We start from the raw sequence: 25,354 nt of genomic DNA on the forward strand, positions 1-25,354 counted from the left end.
GTCTCAGCTAGCTAGCTGAGACATAAGCTTATGTCTCAGTCACATCCGTGGCCGTCCGATCGTCCTTTTACTTTGCGATCCGTATTTTAGTGGGTTGACCCGTACAGCGACATCACCTGACTGAGACATAACTTACGTCTCAGTCAGCTGAGCCGTAGAGAGACCCTATAATGTTTACATTGCACGTACTTCGTCCGGCCAAGTGCTGCGAATATGGAAGTGGGGGAGCTACACACGTCCTGACCCTGACAAGCTGCATGCCAGGCTGCACAAAACTAGTATCAGAATATCCAGGGTCGACTTTGACAAGCAAAATATTGTGGGTGTGGATACCTTGGGGGATGATGCGCTGTTCATGGTGTCTTTCCACAAAGGATTACCCAGGCCTGCTGCCAAACCATGTTTATTTTACTGACGATACCGACTACTGGCGAATCCATGGGACCGTTACTCGTCGGGATGCTAAAATATATAGTTTGGAAGATAAAAGTGTCTGTGATTTGGTCTCCCCCAAGCGCTGGACAAAATGGCCGATTCCCATATGGATCACCCCCTCTTTTAATAAGATTCACAAATAGGCATGGAATTTTACATGTTGTTTTTACCTTCGTTGAGTCCTTAATTATATCAGTTATCAGTACGTTTGTAAAATGATATAGTAGCTAGATTGCTTCATATTATCTTTGCTGTCTCGATGAAATAATTCTGCGTAGTTGTTCCACATTCTTCAGATATATACTAAAATTATCTTCATATTGTGCCTATAACGCGCTGGGACTAACAATTTGTTTCATTGCTTCATATATATAGAATACGCCATTAATTTTAGAGACGAAAATAAACTGTACTCTACTCCCTCTATTCTAATGAACGAGGCTTTTTTTTTTCAAAAGTCAAGCAAAGTAAAGTTTTAACCATACTTTTAGATAAATCTATCAATAAATATATTATTCTACAAATATCATATGAAAACATGTTTCATGATGTATATGATGATATTAATTTTGTATTTTACATGTTAATATTTGCACCTTTAATTTTAGAGATGAAAGTAAATTGCACGTGGGACAAATGTTGGTCTAGGATCAGAAACCGTTCTTATAATTTTATATCGCCATTGCTTTCTCATTCCAATCTTCTTCTCTAAATATCCCAATTTATACAAGCAGGGTTGTTTCATATACTTCAACTGTAGTGTGGAATCAAATAATGTGTTTTGATATTTGCTATGATAAAATAATCAGCTTTTAGTTCTTGGTTACCCCTATTCCTTTCTCCCTTCAATCTAGGCTTTTGAGATCAAATGTGTTTTGATATTTGCTATGATAAAATAATCAAATAATGAGTTTTTTTTTGAATTCAAATTTTGCCCCCATACAGTTTGTACGTATCAATTTCGGACATTATAATATGCAAATAAAATTTGGACACCATGTTGTCCTAATTCGTATTATTTTTTAGTGCCAAGAACAACACAACATATTAAAGTAAGAATCTTGTCAACACATGATAAAAGGCTGACCATAAGAGCCACAAAAATGACAGCTGGTTCAACATATATCGAATTGATTCAACAAAGGCATACATAGCTCTAGATTTGACATATATTTAACTCACAAAAGCCTGAATGTAGCATCCCACAAAACCAATGGTTTAAAGTACGGGTTTAGCACACAAGAAGTTCAACTATGTAGTAACACTGCATACCCTATTAGAGCAACTCTAACAGAGCCCGTAAATCCGGCCGGAACCGAACTTTTCCGGCGGATTTACGGGTTCGGGCTGAAATGCGCGCAGATCAGAGCCCGAAAAGATGGGCCGGCCCGAACTGGAAGTTCAGGGGCCCGAGAAACTCACCGTGCGGCCCCTATTAAAAGGGTTCGTGGAGGGGAGTTCGGTTCCGAAACCCTACTCCCCTCCCGTCGCTCCCCTCCCGCCGCCTCCGACGAGCAATCCTGGGCGCTCGGCCTCCGCTCCGCCGCTACGGCCACCACCCCGCCGTCCAAAATGACAAGGGCAAGACCCGTGGGTAGGGGCGGCGGCCGATCCGGCGCCGGAAGGGCAATTCGCCGTCCGCCGGGCGTACGGGCGGAGACGGAGCGCGGTAGGCGGGCGCGCTCCGACGGCGCATGGAAGCGGGCCGGCCGCAAGTGGCCGGCCGTAATGGCGGGCGCGCTCCGACGGCACGCGGAGGCGGCTGCGGCGGCGGAGGCGGCTGGGGAAGCGGAGGAGCCCCTCGCTGACAGCGGGTGCAGCCCGCCGCTGCCGCCATTGCCCCCGAGCGGGGACGACGACGACGCAGACGGACCGCCGCTGCTCTGCGGGAGCGCCTCCGGCGCGGCCGCCATCGAGCTGGCGGCCCTCGTCGTCGCCTAGCAATCGGCGGCGTCGAAAAACCCTCCGCCGCCGCCAGGTGACAGTAAAGTCGCCGGGAATCTTAATTTTTAGTCTAAATAGGTCCGTAGTACGTAATTTAGGTGCAATGCCGTTGTATTTTGCCACTATTTAGTGTGAATTATGATCGAATCCAGCGTGATCGGCTGAAATCGACTTCAATCACGAAACTTGTTTTCCCGCGTCGTTTGATTTTCTCGAGTTCGGTTTGGGTTTACAGTTTCTGTTCTGCGCCGTGCCCAAATGCGCTCTCAAATCGTTTTTCGGGAGACTGAACTCCGTTTTTTCGGTTCGGACTAATAAGAGATGCTCTTACACATGGCATACGACATTCAACACTACTTTTCGACCTCCAGTTGTTTTCTTCATGCATTTAGGCTTAGTAGCAACTTTTGACCAAATCCGACATTTGAACAGACATTGGCGTTGACTACTACTGCCATGTAAAGAAAATGGAAACCGTAGATCATTTGCCTTTCCGCAGCTTTCAACCACACTACTCCTCTTTCTGAACGCTTGTGGCCATCTGCTGAACGATTATTTGAGCCTACACGGTTACACTGTAAAAACTGTCAGCAAGTTGTGGTTGTTTTTGGGTGGGCATCTCTGAGGTTTCACGCGGAACCGAAGCGAGGTGCCTTTTGTTGCATCTACTCATCAGCCGCTCGATCCAAGACACGACCAACGTCCAACCCACTTCTTCTTCTTTCTTGTTTAATTAAGCGAAAATCTTAAGATATCCATACATGCAACTCCAGGTGGGCGCACTGTCGCTGTTGGCACGCTCCCACATCCACCCAAACCTTGTAAATCTCCAAGCCGGCCAATTAAGCATTTTGCAAAACAAACTCATACACACAAAAATTAGAGTATAGTATTTACCTCGAAAAAAACAGAGCATGATATACGTTATTAGAGCATTTCTTATTTGGAGGGAGAGTTGTTTTTTCCAGTGCTTGCATCTCTTCTAGCATTGCCATCCCCCGTTCTCGTTATTGCTTTGCCTCTTGCCAGTCATGTGGTGCACGTACTGCAGAATCGAAAGATGTTACAAATGACTTGTATTGAGACCCAATAGAGGAGTATGAAACATAATCTGGGACACAATATGGGGATAGTTTTGAAGGAAATTTCCCAGCATTGGTCCGTGGGGATGACTCTAGAAAGATTTCCTCCACTTGCACATGTTCCTCTCCTGTTTGGTGTCTCGTTGGATATACCTAAAGTTGTCGGTCCTCATTCGGTTTAGGCCATTGTGCTTCATTTGGTCTGTCCTGAAACTCCTCTTGTACATCCTCATTGTCTGTTTTTGATACACTATCACCTTGATCACCATGTGTATCACCCGTTGGCATTATTCAAACAAGCATATTATTTTTAACTGCATCATTGCCTTCCTCAGCTTTATCTCCTTTGTAGGCGCAATTTTCATTTTATTGTCTAGAATTTTTATTTTTTTGAAACGAGGCAAAAGACTTGCCATTTTCATTAATAAAGAAAAAGTACAGAATTTGGCCAGTTTATTAGCGGGAAACCGGCCGAAAACCGAAACAAGTGCCCCGACGACCGTCATGGAGCACGGCCGCCGCGGGGGCACAGAGCCACCCTGGCAACCCACACAAGATACACTGACCACCGAAGCGAGAAGTCGTCGCGGTTGACCTTCAACGTCATCGTCATCACTTTTCAGCGACTCCGACTTCACCGAAGAACCAACCACCAAGACCTCGCCGAAGCGGCACCGTGGAGCTCAAGTCGGCCACCGCCAAACAAGCGACTCCTCGTGAAGCAACCGGCAGCTCTGACTCTGATGACGAGCTCTAAAGAGGATAAGCGCAAGACATGCGCCGAGGAAGATCACCGCCATAGGGCCACCCTGCAGGTCATCGTACGCTGCTCAAATGAAGAAACTCGACAAACCATAGCAGCTCCGACTCCACCGCAGGCGAAGCACAAGACGAAGAAGCTCGGACGCTCGCCGAAGCCAAGGTCTTGACGCTACCAGACCATCGCTCACCACCGCCATCGTTGCCACACAAGCCACCACACGGACCTCACACATCGCCGGCCACCCGCCGCGATGCCGTACGAGTCCAGCCTCAGGAAAGCACGTTGGGGAACAAAGTCTTCAAGACGACGCCCCCAAGAGGGAAGTGACGTGGATCGACGCTGTCGTCCGGCCCTACCACGGCCTAGGCTTTCACCCGAAAAACTATGCCCCGGGAGCGGAGGAGGTCGAAGGCTCCATGAAGGCCCCCAAGAGGATAGCGACATCCGCAGCTGCCGCGCCATCAGCTTTCGCTCGGAGCAGCCGAACCTCCGCACTCCCACGTTGCCGAACGGAGATGAGGGAGTATTGTCTAGAATTTAACTTCCCATCTGATGGTCTATAATCTTTCACAAAGCACACACATCTAAACACTTTTGGAGGAACCGCAGATGAAGTTTTACATGTTAAGCACTCTAGTGGTGTCTTATGATCAAGCACTAAAGATGGCATTCAGTCGATTAAGTAGGCGGTAGTCATCACTGCCTCACTTCACAAATATTTAGGAACATTCATAGTTATCATCAAACACCTAGTAACCTCGAGGAGATGTCTATTTTCTCTCTTAGCTAAAACCATTCAGCTCCAAGGTGCTTGGATAGCAAGTGGTTTGATGAATAATTCTCGAGTTTATAAATATTCTTCAAACTCTTTGTTCACCACCATATTATAAAAATATCTAAAGCATTCAAACATATCACTCTTGTTTTTCAAAACATACACCCAAGAAGTTTTAGTGCAACAATCAATAAAAGTGAAAAAACAACGATAACCATTAATTGATACTACTCCACTTAGGCCCCGCACATCTGAGTGGATATTTTGAAGTGGCACACTACTACGATTGTGTGATGATACATAAGAACTTTGCTTTTGTTTCCCATACTTACAAGGATCACACAACAACTGTTTCTTGCTAACTTCACTAAAATGGTCAGGGTAGAGTTGACCCTAAATATTAAAAAGAATACATGTACATGACATAGAATTTTGATAATAAAATATATATTAAGAAGAATACATGTACATGATAGATATATTTTGTACTTGTTATAACTTCAAAGGCATTTTTGCATATCAACTTATTTGACTCACGACTAGGAGGCCATGACTACGTAAAAAATATACATGTAAAATACATCGATAGCTGAGCAACATCATATTACCAACGTATGAAATGATATATAAAACGGAAGAAAACAAATATAGTTAAGATTTTTCTTTTGTATGAGTATTGAGTAACTAGATATTGTAATGTTTATCCGAAAATTATTCTATGAATCATGAGATGGGCCAAAAACCAAAGATATACAATGCATTAATCAGCCCAAACATACATCAGTCCAGTCTAGAGCTAAGTATCCACAAACCAAAATCCAACATTTAAACTATCAATGTTTTTTTTTTTGCAAATAAAACCACGGCATTAAGAGAAGTATCGAACAGTACGAAGCATCTCAACAAAAACAAAATTATGAGGGAACTGTTGAGATGCCCTTCGTCTTTAACATCCACGGAAAGAAAATGGAAACGACATGTAACACCCCGACCACTCTATTTAAACTATCAATGTTGTTGACTAGTGCCACGGAAAGAAAATGGAAACAGCATGTAACACCCCGACCACTCTATTTAAACTATCAATGTTGGTGACTAGTGCCACGGAGAGAAAATAGAAACCGCATGTATTACCCGACGACTCTGGACTTGGGCATGTTACCCCTGTCAGGTCTCTAAGAGATCTCTAGACTGACCTCGTAAAGCAACACTAGTTTTTTTCTGCGCATTTTGTTCTTACTTGTGCATATCCGGGATCAATATGTCGGTCGGTCACCCATCCTCAAATCACCCTGGACCAAACCCGGTTAACCTCAAAGTTCTTTGGGGATAAGCTTTCGAAAAAGAAGTTACAACTTATTTATATAAATATTTTTATCAAATCTATTAAGCAATGCGCCAGAATATCACACTGCAGATCTGGTGCCTTTCCGCGGCTTCAACCACACACTACTCCCCTTTCTGTACACTCGTGGCTATCCACCGAACGATTATTTGAGCCTGCACAGTTACACTGCAAAGCCTGTCAGCCAGTTGTGGTTGTGTTTGGGTGGGCATATGTGACGTTTCATGTGGAGCCGAAGCGAGTTGCCTTCGAGAACCAACCTAAGCTTGGGTGACTAGGTGGGTGGTTGTACCCTCAGCACACCAGAGTTCAAATCTCGAGTTTGATGCATGTGTGTCTTATAAAGACGAAATATTCTTTCAGTAAAAGGAGGCGTTCCCATCGATAGCGATGCGCTTGTGGTGACTTCGTCAATTTCAAGATCCGATCCGTCGCGTCTTTCAAAGATGCTCATATGGATAATGTATCGTGTGTGCGTTTATAAAGGTGAGTATATGCGCATGTATGTAAACCTCTACGTTCGTACTTTTGTACTGTGTAAAAAACATAGAACAAAAAAAGCGAGGTGCCTTGCGTTGCATCTACTCATCAGCCGGTGGATCCAAGCCCCGACGACCAACGTCCAACCCACTGCCTCTTCTTTCTTGGTTAACTAAGCGGAATCTTGCGCGTACACCTCCAGTTAGGCGCACTGTCGCTGTCGGCACCACCTATACCATTCAGTCCGGGATCCGCGTAAACCCTGAAGCAAAACAAATTACACTACATTTCAGACTCGTTACCTGAAAATCTTCATCCGACCAAAGAACAATTCTACCACCCGAAACGAGAATGGCACTGCTATCCAGATATACCCACTGAGCAGTAATTTAGTATTCTTGTTAGCTCGCTCTGCCCACTGCCCTGTTGTTGCCCGAGCCGCCACGTCGCTCCAGCAAGCAAGCAAAGCTTCTTGGACTGGTGCTGCCCCGCCGACGGCCTGCCGGTAGCAGCGCAGAACCGTCCCGAAAAAGGCTCCTGCGGGCATGGCGGCCTGAGCTCCAAGCCTCCAACCCAGTCCCTGCAGCCGGCCACCAGATCTCCCGGCCTCCCACACGCGCCGCCGCGGCTCTCCCGGTCGCGGACGGGGACGGAAGGGGAAAGGTGGGCTGTCCGCTTCCTTCTCCGCACTTTTCAACAGCGGCATCTTTCCTTTCAGATGTGGAAGTTTGGAATCTTTGCCTACTTGCGGATTGATTGACAGACGGCAGCATTTCCACTTTGCTGTCACTGATCTGAGTGCCTAATTGCTTAATTCGGTTCGCAATCGCCTATATGTGCTGTCCTCCGCCGGACCGTCGAATCCCAACAGTTTGGGCAAATTCAGCGTCGGTGCATAGTTTCACTGCTAGATTATGCATGCTTTAAATTGCATCTAACCCCAAATCCTCTGCTTACAAGGAAATGGTGGGCTGCCACTCTCAGAACAGGACATACAACTGGATCATCCTGATTTTGCCGTCATCTTCTATGCAGGTAGGAAGCATGGCGGCGAGGCTTCTCCTGCTTCTGGCCCTCGTCTGTCTGCAGCTTCCTCGCTGGGCTTCGGCGCAGCAGCCGGAGCAGGAAGCCACGGTCATTGTCAAAGGATCGGCGAAAATTGCTGAGACGGATCCGAGCTACGTGTGCGCTACCATGGACTGGTGGCCACCGGAGAAGTGTAACTACAACCAGTGTCCTTGGGGTCAATCTTCGATTCTGAATTTGGTATGTGTCCTATGCTCTTGACTTGTTATCAATGGGATGTTATTAGTGTACATTGTGGTTCCTGGACTTGCTTTTCATTTGCGTGCTGATTTTACTTACCAACTGGTTCGTTCAGGACTTGGATCACCCCTTTCTGGCTCAAGCCATCAAAGGTACCAATACTTGCTCCTCATTCAGTATTTGCCAATGGTCTATGTTGATTATTTTCCTTAGCTATGTGAGGATCTTATGTTCCCACCTAATGTGAATTTTGTATTCCAAAAAAGTTCTTTTTCTCTCTGCAATGATATTATCACTTGTTACGATCTCTAATGTACTACAAGTCCATTTCGAAAGAAAAGAAAAATGTATTACAAGATAATTAAGGCAAGTCCTGCAGAATTCTGACATGATACTACATGTAGTTCAAGTCATGTCAGTCTTGAAGAATACTTGCTATTGTTAGCGATAGTTGGTCAGTTGCTAAATATCTAAAAATAGATTCTCTTTTGTCTGCAGCATTTGGTAACTTGAGGATTAGGCTGGGAGGCTCTTTGCAAGACCGAGTTGTTTATGACGTGGGGACAAATAGTCCATGCTCTCCGTTCACAAATGTATCAAATGGTTTGTTTGGTTTCTCAGCCGGTTGTCTAAGTATGGATAGGTGGGACAAACTGAATGATCTATTCCAGCAAACAGGGTAAGGCTTCTAATTCTGAATTTGTTTCCGTGCCATTGCTGACTTGCTGGAAATATTTAAACTTAGCAGGCATAACTTGTATCAGATGTTCACATGTTCTTGCTCACGTAGTCTTATAGCCGCATAGCCGTGTGCTATTGCATTTCTTTTTAGTTCAAACCATGCTGTCATTGCATTTCCATTGTTGTCTTCTCAGATCAGGTGTTGTTGTAGATATTTTTCTAACCTACTGGTAGTTGAAGATATAACTAGCAGCGGTGTTCTTTCTGCATGTCTTCAGCATTATATTTTGTTTACGGAGGAAATATGCTAAAACTAAGCCATATGATGTTATCAACATAACTAATTGCAATACATGAACAAGGAACTGATGTGCACAAGAAGGATTTATCACTTTCTAAATGGATGTGCTTGTTTAGCGTCATTTGTGTAATTTATATGTGCTTAGCAGAGCTAGCTCATGGATAACCAAAAATCTATCTGCAGAGCAATTATCACGTTTGGTCTGAATGCGCTCGATGGAAGGCATAATGTCCAACGTTCCTTCTGGGCAGGAAAATGGAACTCTACAAATGCGTACGATTTTGTGAACTATACGGTCTCAAAAGGATACCCAGTTGACTCGTGGGAATTCGGTAATCTACTGTATTTCTTGTTCTGTGCTCAGCACTCTTATATTTATCCCTTTTATTCCAAAACAGAAGCTATTCTTAGTTCTGAACTCATCAATATTCTTGTCTTGTCAGGTAATGAGCTGAGTGGGCATGGAACCGGCGCAAGAGTCGATGCTGAACTTTATGGGAAGGATGTAACTGAACTTCGATCCATACTCCGGAAGTTGTATAGGGCACCACTCTCCCAGCCACTCCTACTAGCCCCTGGAGGATTCTTTGATCAACAGTGGTACACTCGGTTACTTCAGGCTTCAGGTCACGGTGTCGTTAGTGCCTTGACGCATCATATTTACAATCTTGGAGGAGGTATGTGATATGTTGCTTTGCTGTGATAGCATTTAGAAAAGACTCGTGTGGTGCTCCAAAACCGTAGAATGATGCTTTGCATGACTTGAAGATATCAGAAGAAATGGCACTGAGCATTTTCTAGGCTTGACTCTTTTCTGGCATATTTTCTTGGCAGGAGTTTACTAACGTTATATCCATGTGTCATAATAATTATTTTCTGACTACACAATATACAGTCGTGCTGTTTTAATTTTGTCCTCTTGTGATACATATTGTGAAGGAAAGGCTTCAATAAATTCCTATATAAAAGGGCTTACATAAACTGTTCTTTCAAGGAATAGCAAGTCCTTTCTTAGAAGACGAATTAGTGGCGAATAACATCTTAATGTTGGGACAGACTTGCTAACCAATTTGTGTGGTTTAACATTTAGAATGCATCAGCAAGTGACACTTTGCTTTCAGGGGATGATGTTCACCTTATGAGGAAGATAGTAGACCCTAAGTACCTAGATCGTGCTGAAGATACTTACAGGGACATGCAACTTACCCTCCAAAGGCATGGAACATGGGCTTCTGCTTGGGTTAGTGAAAGTGGTGGGGTGTTCAACAATGGCCGCCACCTGGTGTCAAATACTTTCATGAATAGCATCTGGTCAGCTCACCATATCTCCTCACCTATCTTACACAAATACACATTGATGTAGTATCGTGTGCGAGCAAACAATTGTGGTGTAATTTTGATCCAAACAGGTATCTCGATCAACTTGGAATGGCATCAAAGTACAATACAAAAGTGTTCTGCAGGCAGACTCTCATCGGTGGCAACTATGGTCTGCTTGACACAGAAACTTTCTTACCAAATCCTGATTACTACAGGCAAGTCTCACATTTGTCAACATTTAGTAGGTGATCACTGCACTTTTTTCCAGGGCGCAGCTCTTATGTGCTGACCACTCCTTTTGTTTTCAGTGCTCTACTATGGCATCGGCTTATGGGCAATGGAGTTCTTTCAGTTGATATAAATGCACCCCGTAAGCTGCGTGCTTATGCTCACTGCAGTAAACGACACGTACGAATTCCAACACTATGACCTTCTTAATGCTTATCTGGTTGAGATAGTTTCAGATGTTTTTACCAATATTGAAGTGATATGGCTGCTCTACTTAATCAGTCAAGCTCTGAGCTTTGTTGTGTGTGAAAAGTTACTCCATTACCATGAAACATTTGCTAGATCAATCATTTTTTACATCTATCCTGGCAATCTGAACAACGCTTATCTGACAATGCAGCAAGGGATCACGCTCCTGCTGATCAACCTAAGCAACAGCACTGGATACAACGTGACCCTGCAGAACGACCTCAACGTGAGCGTCGACAGAACAAGCGGCCACCGGCGGAGGCACAGCTCTTTCGCCAAAAGAGCAGTCTCATGGCTGGGAGGCAAGGCGGCGAGCGAGACCACAAAGAGGGACGAGTACCATTTGACCGCCAAGGACGGCGATCACCAGAGCAGAACAATGCTGCTTAACGGTGTCCCGCTGGAGCTGGGAGACGACGGCAGCGTCCCGGCTCTGAACCCGGTGCCTGCTTCTGTTGACTCGCCAGTGTACCTGGCCCCGACGTCGATCGCGTTTGTAGTTCTTCCGAGGTTTGAGGCCAAGGCCTGTTCTTGAGGGAGATATCCGTTGTAGTTTACCCACTGGGAGCATTCCTATTTATTAAGTTCATGATATAGAAATAGAATCAAGGGCAGAACATGAAAGGGATACTTTTACAATCATGATATATGCATCAGTTATCTTTTTTTTTTTGCGGAAAGAGAAGATAATATTAGCCCATCGTTCTTACAGAAAGATCCAGAACAAACAGAAAATTACAAAGAAGCCCTTCTAGATCCCAACTCCGGCGACGAACAGGAGCCGTCGGTGGCGCGCCGCTGCCGCTGCTCCGCCTCAGGCCTTGGATTGGAGCCAGCCCCATGGCAGCCGGGAAGTCGCCGATCGCCGAATCCGTAGATCCTACTCGCTGGACCGCCGTCGTCGTCGCGATGGACACCATCATCATCAGTTATCAGTTGGAAAGGATGCATTCAGAGTGCCCAGTTCGTTTCCAAGCTCTGAATATGAGCCGTAGGTTGAATTCAAGCTTTGTTGTGATCTTCCGAAAAGGAAGAACACTCCAGAAAAAGGGTATGCATATACTCAGTTGGCAAATGATGCAAAACTAACAAAAGCAGATGCAATGACAGTAATAATTCATTTCCAGCACCAATTAGGAGCCAGAACAGTTCTGAGACGTTCGTGCTTGCTGTATTTCATTCCTAATGTAAAAACATCAAGAAATAGACAACAAGCTCTAATAAGAAAATTTTGAATTCATACTTGTTGGGGCCTTCCCTTTCGGAAAAACACCCTCAAAAAATAAGCGTATGCTGCTTAGTGTGGCGTGCACACGGTATTCTTTAGTAAAAGGCGAAAGAATAGTTCGCTTTGTGCTCACCACGCAGCTGCGTGCTCTTCTCAGTCTACCATGGGTCCTATTTATAGCCGTCCCAGGTCGCTCCTCTTCCTTGCCCCGGCGAGGTGGGACTAAACCATTCCCCAGCGACAACTCTGTACCAAAACTATTTGCACTGTGAGACTGTGACCTCGAAACGACGGCGGCCCTTGCAGGCCCAATTACAAAGGCCTGTGTGGCCCATCGCTGTCTGCTCAGCTTCCAGTGTTTGTGGTCTTCTTTTTCAGAAGGTCCAGAGCTCTTACCTTAAAAAGAAAAGAGGTCCAGATCTGCCTCTTAATAACCTAGAAAAGAGGTCCAGAGCTAGACCTTAAAAAAGAGGTCTCGAGCTCTTACCCTAAAAAAAAAGGTCCGCATATAAGCTTGTACTCACTGTGTTTCAAATTAGTTGGCGTAGGTTTTTTCCTAAAATAAACGAATGGAGGCAGTAGGATTTGTTTCGTAGTTATATTGTACAATAACAAGGTTCTTCTACAAAAGCAATACCTCCGGTGTTATCGTAATGTGTAGTATGGTGTAGAAACCTGTAGCTTGTATTGTGGATCCACTTTAAAATTTGTTCATTCAAAGCTCTGGAAAAAGATGCAAGATCCCCTTTTATGTATACGTTGCCTACAGCCAACTGAACCAAGTTAAGACAATGATGAAGATGAAAATACCCTATGGCATTATGTGGTTCCGAGGCTGCACCACCATGCTTGCTGCAATGTTCAAAGTAGGTTGGTTCAGCATTAGTTATCTGTTCACCTATTGGCTAATCTTCTTGCTTTTCTGAACTAGTAGCGTCTTCAAAAGTTCAGAAATTTCACGATCCAACACTTGCCGACACTTGGCGCAATCCCTCCTTACTTGGTGTGAACTACCCTATTCGTCAGAACTGACCAACCATCCCAGTTGATGGGAGTGCTCTTTGCTTCTCAATAGTTGATTGACAGATATATGCACCGCAGTGCGCAGTACAATAAAACGTGGTCTGAATCGAACAGCCTAGCCCAACAACTAACCAAGATTATAGTAGTTAATATAGGAAACAAAGACAGAGTCTGAAATTACATCATATAATAAATAGATACGAGTAGTTTGGCGATCATCGCATCTTCAGTTGAGGATTCAGTTGATCATCGCATCTTCAGTTGAGGATTCAGACTTGCTCAGCCAAAAAGCATCACCTCCCCGTCATAGTCAGACGGGGCAAAGTCCTCCGGGTCGTAGTCCGGCCGCACTCTCCCCTCGTGGAGATAGGGATCAAAATCAGGGACCTCTTCCATGTAACCCTCATGGACCTCGACGTAGCCTTTCATGAGCAAATCCACCCGGGCCTTGTCCACCAGCACTATGCGGTGGCCAATAGTCTTCTTCTCCGGCCGACATTCTTCGTCCAGGTACCTCTTCCTTTCATCGATCCACCGCGGCGGAAACACCCCGCCGGCTTCGGCACCAAGGAGCTCGTCGACGGTGGGGGTCTTCGCCAAGATCAGCAAGACACTGATAATATCATCCTCCAGCCGATCCATGCCTGGGGCGGCCACAGATGCGGTCTCCGGCTTGGACTCCTTGATGATCCTGTCAACTGCTTGTTCGAACTCCTTCGCTCCCAAAGCATAGGACTCGGGGAAACGTCGCAGCACTGACTTGACTCTCTTCCGCAGCTCTGCGTCCTCCGAGAAGAGGTCGACCTGCAGCTTGTCGTTGACAGCTGCGGCGGCCGGATTATAGAGTGTATATGCCCAGTGCTCAGTGGGGAACTCTTCCTGCTCCTCCGCCGCCTTAGGTTTGGTCGTGGAAGCTTTCTTGCCGCGCCTGCTCGTGCAACCCTCCTTGCCGGTCATCGTGTCAGATCAGATCAGATCAGCCGGAGTCCTCGCCGTGGAACTATTGTGTGGGTTTAGGATTGGGGTATGATGCGACGGCAGCGGTGCGGTCTAGATTGTATATAAAGCCGGAGCACAACCCTAGTTATTTGAGTCGAGAGTTCGATACGGAGTCGGCGTCCCTGGATATCAACTCCAGTCAGACAAGGACTATAAACCCTTCAAACGAATCCCGATTTTCTAGCGACTATACCTCTTCATCACTTCAGACCGGCATCAAAGTATTGTTGAGAATACTTCGGTTTCTCGAAATACTGATGTACTCCATCCATTCCATATTAGTTGTCGAGGTGCATAGATATATCCGAATTTGCGACAACTTTTTTTTTTTGCGAACGAATGAAGGGTTAAATAATTTAAGGTGTTCAACGTAGTATATTGTGCGAGCGAAAAGTTGTGACATAATTTCGATGCAAAGTTGCAAACACATATCTCGATCAACCCGGAATGGCATCAAAGTACAACACATGAAGTTATGAACACAAAAGGGTTCTCATTGGCGGCAACTATGGTCTGCTTGTCAAGCAAACGAATTTCGGACTGTTTCCAATGTATACTAGTTTCAGATGTTTCCAATGTTGGAGCGATTATGATGTTCTACTTAAGTTGCTAAGCAATGAGTTTTGTTCTGTCTGAAAAGTCACTACATTTCCATGCATGGAAACATCCTCTAGATTAGCCATATTGGAGACCTATCTTAATTCTTAACTATCTGAACAAAGCTTATCTGACAATGCAGCAAGGGATCACTCTCCTCCTGATCAACCTAAGCAACAGCACCGGGTACAACGGTGGCCCTCCCGAACGACCTCAAGGTCAGCGTCAGACAGAAGAAGCAGCCACCGGCGGAGGCACAGCTCATTCACCCATCGCCTCAAGCGAGCGATCTCGTGGCTGGGAGGCAAGCCGTCAGGCGAGAGCACAAAGAGGGTAGAGTTGTACCGTTTGACCACAAGGACGGCAACCAGCATAGTAGAACGATGATCTCAAATTCTCAATAATGGAGTCCTGCTGGAGCTGAGAGACAACGGTAGCGTCCCGGCTCTGTCCCTGTTGATTCGCCCGTGTACCTGGTCCCAACATGGGTCATGTCTGTAGTTCTTCAGAGGTTTGAGGCCAATGCCTGTTACGTCCTTCTGTTGTAGTTTACAACACACTTGGATCATTTCTATTTATTATTAAGTTTCTATATATGCATCAGCTGGAAAGGATGCCGAGTATCTTGGTTATCTGAGGGGATGACTTGGAAGTGCATTGAGACTTCAGAGCATCCAGCTCTGAGAGCATCTCCAGTCGTTGGGCCTCCCCAGACCGAAATCCGGCGCTATTTACCGCCGGATTGGATGAAAGTTTGGTCTAGGGAGGACCATTTTCCCAACGGCGATTCGAGGATGGATAAAAAATTTTGATAAAATTCGGCGAATTTAGACAAAACTAGGCAAAACTCGTTCAAACATAAGCGAAATTTAGTGATATTTAACATATATAACCGAGTTTGTACATATATATAGGCCGAATTCGTACATATATTTGAATTCGGCCAGATGCAAACATAAACTAAAACTAATAGCGGCCTTCTACATGCCGAAATGGCGGTAGAAGGCCGTGTAGTCGCCGCCGTCGTCGTCGTTTCTCGAGTTGCCGGCGTCCTCGGGCGGAGGCGCCTCGTACCAGCGGCTAGAACCCTGGCTGGGTCGCCGGCGCGTGGCGATGTCGGCCGGTAGAGGTCGTCCTCACTGCTCTCCTCAAGCTTGATCAGCTCGACGGGCCTGGGCGCGGTGTTCATTGCCGAGGCCGGTGCGGCGGAGCGGACGGTGCGTTGCCGCGCGGCAGCCAGGTCCAGCAGCCGCCGCCGCTGCTCCGCCTCCTGCCGCTCCTAGTCCCGCCTGGACCACTCCAGCGCGGCGTCCATGGGGAGGGTGTTGTCGGCGGGCACCAGGTCCTTCAGCGACCTAGCGATCGCCTCCTCCACCGCGGCATCCTCGGCGCGCTGGGCCTCCTCCTTGGCGAGCTGGTTCGCGGCGGCGGCCGCAGCGACCTCCTTCTTCGACGACTTCCTCTTCCGCCCGCGCGATGGAGAGGAGATGGGTTGGTCGCGGATGACAAGGGCGCCGTTGTTGCGCCCTCTGGTTGGCGGTGGTGACGCCGACTCCTTGACGAAGCGCGGTGTCGCCGGAGACGTCGGCTCCTTCTTGATGTAGCGCATAGGCGCCGACCCGTCGGACCTGGACGTGGACCGCGACCCAGACGAGGAGGAGGACAGCGCCATCCTCCTCGGCGTCCAGGAACTACCGTGTCGGCGCGACACGGTAGCCGCCTCCGTGGCGACATCCCCAGAACGGGGGAGTTCCCTCCCTCGATGTGCGTGAGCACATTCGCGAGGGTGCGGCCAGGTGCGCTCCACCGGCGGCGGCTGGCGGCGTTGTTCCTGTCGGGAGGTGGAGGAGGGCCATCGTAAGCGGCGAGTTCTCGCTCGTATCTACGCTGGACTCCGTCCACGCCTTTAGTTGTCTGGCCAGAACCGCTCGTCCGCGCGTTGTGCTCGTCACCGAGCACAGCGTCGATCTCCGCCTCCAGGGCGGAGCGTGTTGTCGGCGGCGACGGGATCGGTACGCCGCCCGCGCTGATCCGCCATCCTCCCGGCGCGCGGAAGTCCGGCGCCGCCGGGTACCCCGCCATGTGGAGGAGCCGCCCCTCCCATTGGTGGAGGGAGCGGCGGCCGAAGCCGTTGTTGGAAGCGCTGTCGTTGTTCGCCATTGCAATCGCCGAGCTCGAGCTTGGGAAAGATTGGGGAAGTTTTAGGAAGACGGAGGCGTGGTGAATGCGGCCAGGCGCGGTAGTTCGGCAATAAATAGATGTCGACGCGCGTGACACCGAGGCATTGGCATTAACTCGCCGCGTGGAAACTACGCGACCGACGAAGACCGACGACAAGCTTTTTCAGCGCGGGGAAGATGATGCGATGAGGACGGCTATTGGCCGATGATGCGATGAGGACGACTACTATTGGCCTCTCTCACGGACCGGACAAGTTGAGGCCACCTTTCGTTTTGTCCGAACTCCCCATGAAGGCTAATCCAAAGGAAAACGAGGATCGAACCGTTTTTATCCATCCAAATGGAAAAAAATCCTCCAGAGTTCTAAATAGCCAGGGCCATCCCAATCCAAAGGCAACAACCACTGGGCTAAAAAAAATTGAATTTACACTTGTTGGGGCCCTTCCTTTCGGAAAAACACCCTCCAAAAATAAGCTTATGCTGCTTAATGTGGCGTGCACACGGTATTCTTTAGTAAAAGGCGAAAGAATAGTTCGCTTTGTGCTCACCACGCAGCTGCGTGCTCTACTCAGTCTACCAGGGCTCCTATTTATAGCCGTCTCATGCCCCTCCTCTTCCTTGCCCGGGCGAGGTGGGACTAAACCAGTCCCCAGCGACAACTCTGTACCGTAGCTATTGAGCTGTGACCCCCGAAAAGACAACGGGCCCCTGCAGGCCCAATATCAAAAGCCCTCGTGGCCCATTGCGGGCTGCTCGGCTTCGGTTTCCTTTTCTTTTTCCGTTTCCGTGGTCTTCCTTTTCACGAGGTGTACAACTCTTACCCTAAAATAAACGAGTCCAGAGCTTTCAAAAATATAAGGTCCAGAGCTTGAACTGAATTGAACTGAATTTTCAGTATAACGTACATGATCGACTGGTAGGCTTTTGTACAGACATGATTTGCGCAAGCAATAGGAAGATGATGGAATTGCCTACTTAGGCAGCGCTGAAGAAGAGTATGCCTCGCACCAAGGTGTGGAATTGCAAGGATTCTTAATTTCAAGGAGCATTACGAGCCACTACTTTTTTTTCATTTTAAATGAGGCTGGCAAGAGTTTTGCCCCTTGGATGCAAGAAGGTTCGGTAGTCATATGAAAGAAATTGTCCAAAATCAACAATGGAGCAGGACCCGCTAACTCAAATGTGCTGCTAAAAATGATTAACCATTTCATCCATGAAAGCCTTGCTTCGCAGTAAGAGGGGTCATCAGCCAAGTCAGGAGCTGAATTAATATATCTAGTTCTATACAAACTGGTATTTAGCACAAAAGGCATTTCAAAGAATTATCTGCACATTTCCAATATGGTCAATTGTAACAAATATCCTGTAGGTAACTCACAGCAATGACATCTCTACTACCCTTCTCCAACCTACCAAGGCAGTCACAAAACTAGCAGAACAAAATTTCAAGGGCTTAAGAATATCAAGAAGGAAAAAAAGAATAAATGGAGGAAAAAAATATTATAAAGTCCCAGGACCTTAGCTGCCTCCTTTCTTCACCACGATAAACCAAACGTTCCACTTGCTTAACCTGTCCGCTGCATTATTCTGCGATGAAGGATTAGCCCAATCCCAGAGGAAGAGACTTCACCGAGCTATCCTTCACAGTTATACTATCCAAAAGAATGACGAACCAATATGATACAGATGAAAAGAATCGTGTACCCATATGATACAGATGAAAAGTATCAGAGGTCTTTGCATGCAGGGACATGTCAGAGATGTGTGTTTAGTGATGACTGACTTCCTCTTTCACCAATGATATTCCAATCCAACAGCAATAGGCCTCTCCAGGGAGCAATGGCAGAGCTATGCCGCTATGCCCATCAGTGTCTACACCATTTGTCCAAAGTCACTATCTGTCATACTGGGGCTCCAAAATATGGCAGTTTCTAATGAAGTCATTCGAGTAATTTACATGCTTCGTCCAAAACGGTTGTAGGTTTTTAAAAGCAATGTCTAGCCATGGCTTGCACTGACCATTATAGTGGACCACTGCAGCCTTCTTAACACTTTCAATGTCCGTGTTTTCTTGGTATCCCAAGCCAAGCATGTGCCACGATGGGTCCATACCATGTACATGACCCCTGAATGCTATAAGTGCAGGTGGCAAAGTACCGAATTTCCAGAGAGTAAGACCGGATTTTAGATTCTGCAAAAGAATGGAAATGATTATGTTTTAGCATCATACAAGTTTAAGCTTGTAAATAAGTTACACACTCTGGAGGAGTGGAAACAAGGCTTATTGCAATAGGGAACGAAAATCTTCATTCTTTCTTTGACAGTTTTACTACAGCTGTACTTATCCAGCAGGTGTTAAAATCAAGTAGTTCACTGAGATTTTGGAGCACTGGACACAAGCACAAAAGTGACATGAAACACTGCCACTTGAACATTTTCAAGTTTGAAATAAAGCAACTAAACTATGCAACACAAATTATAGTAAGTGTGGTTCACAGCATCCATTTAACTCATATACTCCCTCCGACCCAAATTAATTGACACGGCGCATATATTATGTCCAGTATTGAGATGAAGTGGTCAGCGACAATTAATTTGGGCCAGAGGGGGTAGAAGATGTAGCTTAGTTATGCTACCATCTGCACTTACCCAGGGATGTTAAACTGAAGTAGTTTATGGAGATCTTGGAGACACCGGAAACAGCACAAGAGTGAAATGAAACATAGCTTAACACTTGAACATTTCCAAGTTGGAAATAAAATGACTATGCAGAACAAATTATAGTATGTGTGGTTCAAAGCATTCATTTAATTCATATATAAGATGTAGCTCAACCTGGCAGATTATGCATAAGATATTCTTGTGAAGATAAAAATGGGTTACCTCCTTCAACCAGAAATGGTATGTATCCCGAATGTTTGTCTTCCTCCAAGCTTCCAGATCAAAGACATTCATCCCATATGCCCATGCACATTCTTCTGGGTCAAGACTTCGTTCTATAACAGGGTGAGAGAAGTTAAAATATGTCCTGAAGCGCTTAGACATCACCCAGTTGTCTTCACCCCTGCACGTCTCCACAGCACCATTCACCTTCCCTTCAAGATCAATCTCCCAAAGAGGAGACAAATCACGCTGAACAACAATGTCATCATCAAGGAAGACCACCTTGTTGAGGCTTGGAAAGAGCTGGTTAAATTAGAACAGCATCAGATTTAGGAAATGAAAACATCAAAATGCAACACTCTAGTCTAAAGAGTTAGACATGGCCTTACTTCAAAGCAAAAAACAGCATTGATGCAAGTAAAAGGTATTACCAACGTTAACAAAAGGATAACGGCATATAAATGCACTTTTCAGTCTTGGTATCATATAGGAAGAAAATCAGACACAGATATTAACAGTGAGATGGTTCGTGGGATATCTATCATGGCAGATTTTAGCATCTATCACTTGGTATAAAGATGGATAGAAAAGTTTAGTTATTAGCAGCTATAAATGTCATATTGAACAATTTTGCATGCTACAGAAGATTCTAATGCTATTTCGACAAACTCTGCTTCCACAAAAATAGTGAACCTCATTAGAACTTCAGAAGACAAATGAGTTAAAATTTGACACCATAATCTAATATATCCGATCAAACCATATTAGTACATATGCTTGAATTTGAGTACATTCCAACTTTTTGTTTACTAGTGTTCCCCATAATTCATTTGTTCTGTTGTGCAAGAACGATTGCACAGCAACACGGTGAGCTCAATAACAAAGCAGGTATCTTCCAGGTAGCCACCGACACAAGTACTATGTTGTGGAAATGGTGTCCTATCAGGACATTAATCTAATGACCAGGTAATATAGTTGTACACCTACTAACAGATGTTACACATTTGCAAAACAATCCAAAACCTTAGAAATGACTCTACATACAGAATAGCTATGTGTTGCACATATTCCACTAGATTATGAATCAGACCTATTTTATAGTAATAGATAGCAAGCAAAAGAAAATGTTTCAGATCAAAAAGGCACCTCGGGCAAATAGATGCGGAGGTGATTAAGCAGGGATATGTATTTGGGGCTCCGAGCCTGCAGCTTCGAAGCAAGCACCCTTGGATTGTCACTTGCACTGGAAACTGTTCCGTGATCTCCATGATAGTGATTTCTGACCCCACGGTGGTTTTCTATAGCCTCTAGGACTGGGACATTTTCTCTGGTCAACCAGTCAAACTGGTGAACACCTTTCACTTCAACTATTGCAGGCGATACAGAATTAAGAGCAAACCATGAATGCATCCCAGGATATGTTTTTTTATCGGTGATAACATGAAAGACTACTTTCTCAGGTACCGAGGAAGCCCGTACAGTTGAACTGACAACAACTGAAGCAGCAAGGATGTTATCACTTGCTAGAATATAATGTTGGAAGGAATTGTCGGAAAGCAAAGGTAACAGTTCAGGTGGTGGCAACTGTTTCCTTGCATGAGCATTTGAGGAGTATTCATCAGTAAGACGCAGAGACAGGCAATGAATGCCTTTGGGAATAGCAGTTGAGGCGTAATGCTTATACAGCTGTTCTGCTAGCCTTGACCTCTTTATCTCCTTATCCATGCTTTTCATCTACAAAGAAGCACATGGCTGATTAAAATTTAGTTTACAATTCAAATTCAATGCACTACATAAAATAACAAACCAGGACTAAGAACCATGAACTAAGATAAAGTATGCTAGCAAGGACCAAGTTCAAATTTCTAAAGCCAGTATATGACAAATCAAGTAAAGTAACACAGAATTGTACAAATACGAGAGGGCAGAAACGAATGCTCCAAATATGGCAGTAACAAAAAAGTGCTTTAGTTGCAAGTAATGGTAATTTACATATAAAACATCTGCAAGACACAAACCAGAAAGAGCATATCATGCCTACAGATTTCTTTAAGAAACGGTTTGCTTGTAATAAGTTGTACAGATCACAGCATATGATTAAGCAGGCATATGTGTTTGAATCCTTCTGTATACATCTGCGCACTTGTTATTTCTTATAGCCCATGTCAGTCTCCAATTATCTATGCATCAAACCAATACTATACCTTCCTAGTTTTCCAACAGAATTATTCAATGTTGGTACTTCACTTGATGTTGAGCATGGGTCTGTACAATTGCATAAGATCTGATTGCTGGAACACATAAATTCAAACTTGCAGTTTTATATAGCTATCATAGTCATAAACTACGCAAGTCTGACAACAATAGAAGTCAATGTCCAAAGATTAAAAAACATAGCTAAGACTAAATTTATATAGCTTCAAAAGAGTTCTGAATAAGAGCTGGTTAGACTGTGAAGCAACTTATTGGATAAAACCCGTGGTATTTTATGCACGCACATCAAAATTGTGGTTTTTAGATGCCATGATCTCCAGATGGTTCAAAATCCGAACAGACTCATGCAAATTTGAACTGCGAACAATGCATAAGTACAGATTAAATTAGGATAATTAGTTTCATACCGTAGCCTTCAGCCTGACAGCAAATGTCCTAGCATCATAATGATTATCTTTTATCTCCAAAAGAAACTCCCTGAATGATTCTGGTAACTTTTTATCAGAAGTGGATTCCTCATTGTTAACTTGATCAAAAATTCTATACAGATCTTGCACCAGCCTCTGTTCACATGAAGTGAGAAAAGTAAATATACTTTTGCTCTCTTTGAGGTACATAATAATGTTTTACGTACACAAAGAAGCGCAAGGAAACGAATAACTTACTGTAGAATCACCCCCCTGCCTACCAAGGAAACTAGGTCCTATTCGCCTCCCCAAACAATCTGCAAACCAGGATTGCAACAGTTACACCAAATAATTGCATCAAGTTCGTACATGTAAACTCCATATAGCAAGATAGCTAACCATAATAAAAACATATCAGCAACAGAAAACAAGTCTACAGTACAAGACCCACAACCCATGGACAAACACAACCTCCCTAGTGTCATATCAGAAGCTTGCAGAAAATTATATGCCTACACCACAACTAGATAACTTATAACGACATCGAAACCCAAACAAAGAAGTTGAGATTCCATCCATATTCCATACAAAAACATGCATACCCTTGGAGGAGCCTATTTGGCCAAGATTCTCCAGCCAGTACTATAGAGAAGCTCAAGTGCCAAAATATGGTTTAGCACCTAAGCAGAACGTGGATCAAGGATGAGAAAAGCACAATCACCACTTGCTTTGTTGTAATCAACTCCCAGAAGGGTATGAATACAGAAACTAACTAACTTCAGCCAGAGATGCACAGCGACTACTGCTGTACTCTATGGATTTAAACCAACACTGTTGAGTGACACTGTGCAGGAGAAAGAAGGCCATGGCAGGTATAATAACTCCAAATGTTGGGATGATATATCGGCACTTCCAAACAGTCAGGATAAAAGCGGGTAGGTCAAATGTATCAAACAAGATCAGTATAGGAAAGCAGAAGTTCTTTAGATTAGGGCGGACTAGGCCACAAGAAGTTCAGATCAAAAGTTCTGACTGGGATAACAAGATCCAGTGACAATCTCATAAGCTAATCCAGGTTGAGCAATGAGTATTCAGTTATTAACAGTTGTACAGCAGAATTAGTACCGAAATCATGCCACCACTCTGTTTCAAGAATGTGAGACAACAGCATAGTGTATCTAATTTCATGAAATAAGTAACTAAACTTGCCTCCAGATACACAAGTACACTGGCTTAAGAATAACAGTGCCCTTTTTGTGCATGTCACTAAGGTTCAGTGGCATTACTTTTCTTAGCAGGATGATCACTGTTGGAATATGTGCACATGCTTCTTATAAGAAAAGTGAAAATATGAAGGCCTGAAAGATTCCAGGCCTCCTGCAGCCCAGAAAGTGATCCTCTCATATCCAAAAGACACGCATGATTTACAAGAAAAATAGTCCAATTTGTCTTAACGTTGTTTAAACTGGTTATCATTATTCTACATTATTGTACCTTAGCCACTAGCCCAACTTCTATTGAGTAACCTGAGTTATGAATCTAATCAGGTTAGAGCATAGTGCCCAGTAAGTTCGATGCTGAAGTAAAGCACATTTTACTTCAATGGATCAATCAGCTGGCCTGGCTTCGACATATGTCTGCGGTGCCTCAGCAATCAATGCTAAGCAAAGAATTTGGGCAGGGTTCACCTAATCAGCAGACAATTGCTGCTTGAGGTAGATTGATATGTAGGGAAAGCTGATAGCATCTTTGAGGATGACGTTTCTCCTCCAGTTTTGCAAGATGCTAAAAGAAACAGGATAAAACGATTCCTTCCAAATCCACAGTATGGCTGGTAGCACTAAATCTAGCTCCTAAATCTTACCCAATAGATGACAGTCACGATCCTACATTTTGCCCAATAACAGAACCTGAATCGCTAACTCTCTTGGTCTCACACTGAGATAGCTCCCCCGCATCTACATTTGTTCTTGGTGCCTAAAATATCAATGCTGAGCAAGGAGTGTGGGCAAGGCTCACCTAATCAGCAGACAATTGCAGCTTGAGGTAGATTGATATGTAGGGAAAGCTGATAGCATCTCTGAGGATGACGTTTCTCCTCCATTTTTGCAAGATGCTCAGAACCAGGATAAAAGGATTCCTTCCTAATTTAACAGTGTGGCAGCTGATAGCGCTAAATCCAGTTCCTGAAGCTAACCCAACCGATGAGAGCCACGATCCTACATTTTGGCCAATAATAGAGTATATCAGGCTGCCTAGATCCCAAATTCAGCTAGCTAAGCTGAAATCCTAATCATAAACCCGAATCGCTAACTCTCTAGGACTTGAAAACGCCAGAGATAAGGAACGAGATCACCGAACCAGGCAGCTGAATCTCCAGCTCGACGAGTAAGATTATCGGAAGGCATCACACGCTTTCAGTACGAAATCTAGGCAGGAAACCATCTGCATATCTCCACATTCCCACAGGGACGGCAAAATCGCAAGGACAGGGGCGCTGAGATCCGAGCTCTGCCGCCGCAAAAGCAGCGAATCAACAGCCGCAAGCAAACCCGGGAAAAACAAAACGCGTCGAGATCGCGGGGCGGCTCCGATCTTACCGATGGAGGAGCACTTGCTGCCGCCCGCCTCTAGCGCCGGCACGGCGAGGAGTATGAAGGCGAAGGGCAGGAGGCAGCCGAGCGCGACGACGGCCGGGAAGGCGACGGCGCGCAGGTACCATGCGGCGGTCCCCCCTCCTCCTCCTCCTCCCCCTCCCCCGCCGCCGCGCCGTCCCGAGGCCGCCGCCCCCGGCAGCGCGAGCGGCGGCGGGGGCGGGGGCGGCTGCGGCGCGACGCGCACCTTCATGGAGTCGACGACGCCATTGCTGCTGGAGATGGTGATGCTGCGCATGCTCGGCGAGATCCGCAGCTGCATCCTCCACCTCCCCCGCCGACGGCGCCGACGAGGGGAGC

General features: G+C 45.5%; 2 protein-coding genes and 2 non-coding genes across 4 annotated transcripts; 1 reads left to right on the forward strand and 3 right to left on the reverse strand.

The window, feature by feature from the left end:
• Positions 1-7,426: 7,426 nt before the first annotated feature.
• LOC124696690 (heparanase-like protein 1) lies at positions 7,427-11,476 on the forward strand. Its single transcript, XM_047229375.1, has 10 exons — positions 7,427-7,487; positions 7,860-8,090; positions 8,206-8,242; positions 8,589-8,769; positions 9,256-9,404; positions 9,516-9,749; positions 10,194-10,383; positions 10,482-10,607; positions 10,701-10,800; positions 11,021-11,476. The coding sequence occupies exons 2-10, from the start codon at positions 7,869-7,871 to the stop codon at positions 11,402-11,404; spliced, it is 1,623 nt and encodes a 540-aa protein (XP_047085331.1). The 5' UTR covers positions 7,427-7,487; positions 7,860-7,868; the 3' UTR covers positions 11,405-11,476.
• Positions 11,477-12,123: 647 nt separating this feature from the next.
• LOC124704782 lies at positions 12,124-12,239 on the reverse strand. Its single transcript, XR_007003669.1, has one exon. It is a non-coding gene; the product is annotated as a U5 spliceosomal RNA (small nuclear RNA).
• Positions 12,240-17,338: 5,099 nt separating this feature from the next.
• Positions 17,339-17,453, reverse strand: LOC124704778. Its single transcript, XR_007003665.1, has one exon. It is a non-coding gene; the product is annotated as a U5 spliceosomal RNA (small nuclear RNA).
• A 755-nt stretch (positions 17,454-18,208) lies between these two features.
• On the reverse strand, positions 18,209-25,354 carry LOC124701766 (probable galacturonosyltransferase 14). Its single transcript, XM_047233870.1, has 6 exons — positions 25,001-25,354; positions 22,659-22,717; positions 22,401-22,556; positions 20,926-21,513; positions 19,780-20,082; positions 18,209-19,087 (listed from the first exon to the last, which is right to left on the reverse strand). The coding sequence occupies exons 1-6, from the start codon at positions 25,314-25,316 to the stop codon at positions 18,791-18,793; spliced, it is 1,719 nt and encodes a 572-aa protein (XP_047089826.1). The 5' UTR covers positions 25,317-25,354; the 3' UTR covers positions 18,209-18,790.

The sequence above is a fragment of the Lolium rigidum genome, chromosome 3, assembly GCF_022539505.1.
Source record: "Lolium rigidum isolate FL_2022 chromosome 3, APGP_CSIRO_Lrig_0.1, whole genome shotgun sequence".
NCBI lineage: Eukaryota > Viridiplantae > Streptophyta > Magnoliopsida > Poales > Poaceae > Lolium > Lolium rigidum.

Bases quoted from the DNA above. Each gene is read 5' to 3' on its own strand.
- LOC124696690 (XM_047229375.1), top strand. From the start codon at position 7,869: ATGGCGGCGAGGCTTCTCCTGCTTCTGGCCCTCGTCTGTCTGCAGCTT. The intron at 9,405-9,515 runs GTAATCTACTGT...TTGTCTTGTCAG, and splicing joins AGTTGACTCGTGGGAATTCG to GTAATGAGCTGAGTGGGCAT. The intron at 10,801-11,020 runs GTACGAATTCCA...CTGACAATGCAG, and splicing joins CTCACTGCAGTAAACGACAC to CAAGGGATCACGCTCCTGCT.
- LOC124701766 (XM_047233870.1), bottom strand. From the start codon at position 25,316: ATGCAGCTGCGGATCTCGCCGAGCATGCGCAGCATCACCATCTCCAGC. The intron at 20,083-20,925 runs GTGCCTTTTTGA...TAATTTAACCAG, and splicing joins TCCGCATCTATTTGCCCGAG to CTCTTTCCAAGCCTCAACAA. The intron at 19,088-19,779 runs GTAACCCATTTT...ATTCTTTTGCAG, and splicing joins ACCATTTCTGGTTGAAGGAG to AATCTAAAATCCGGTCTTAC.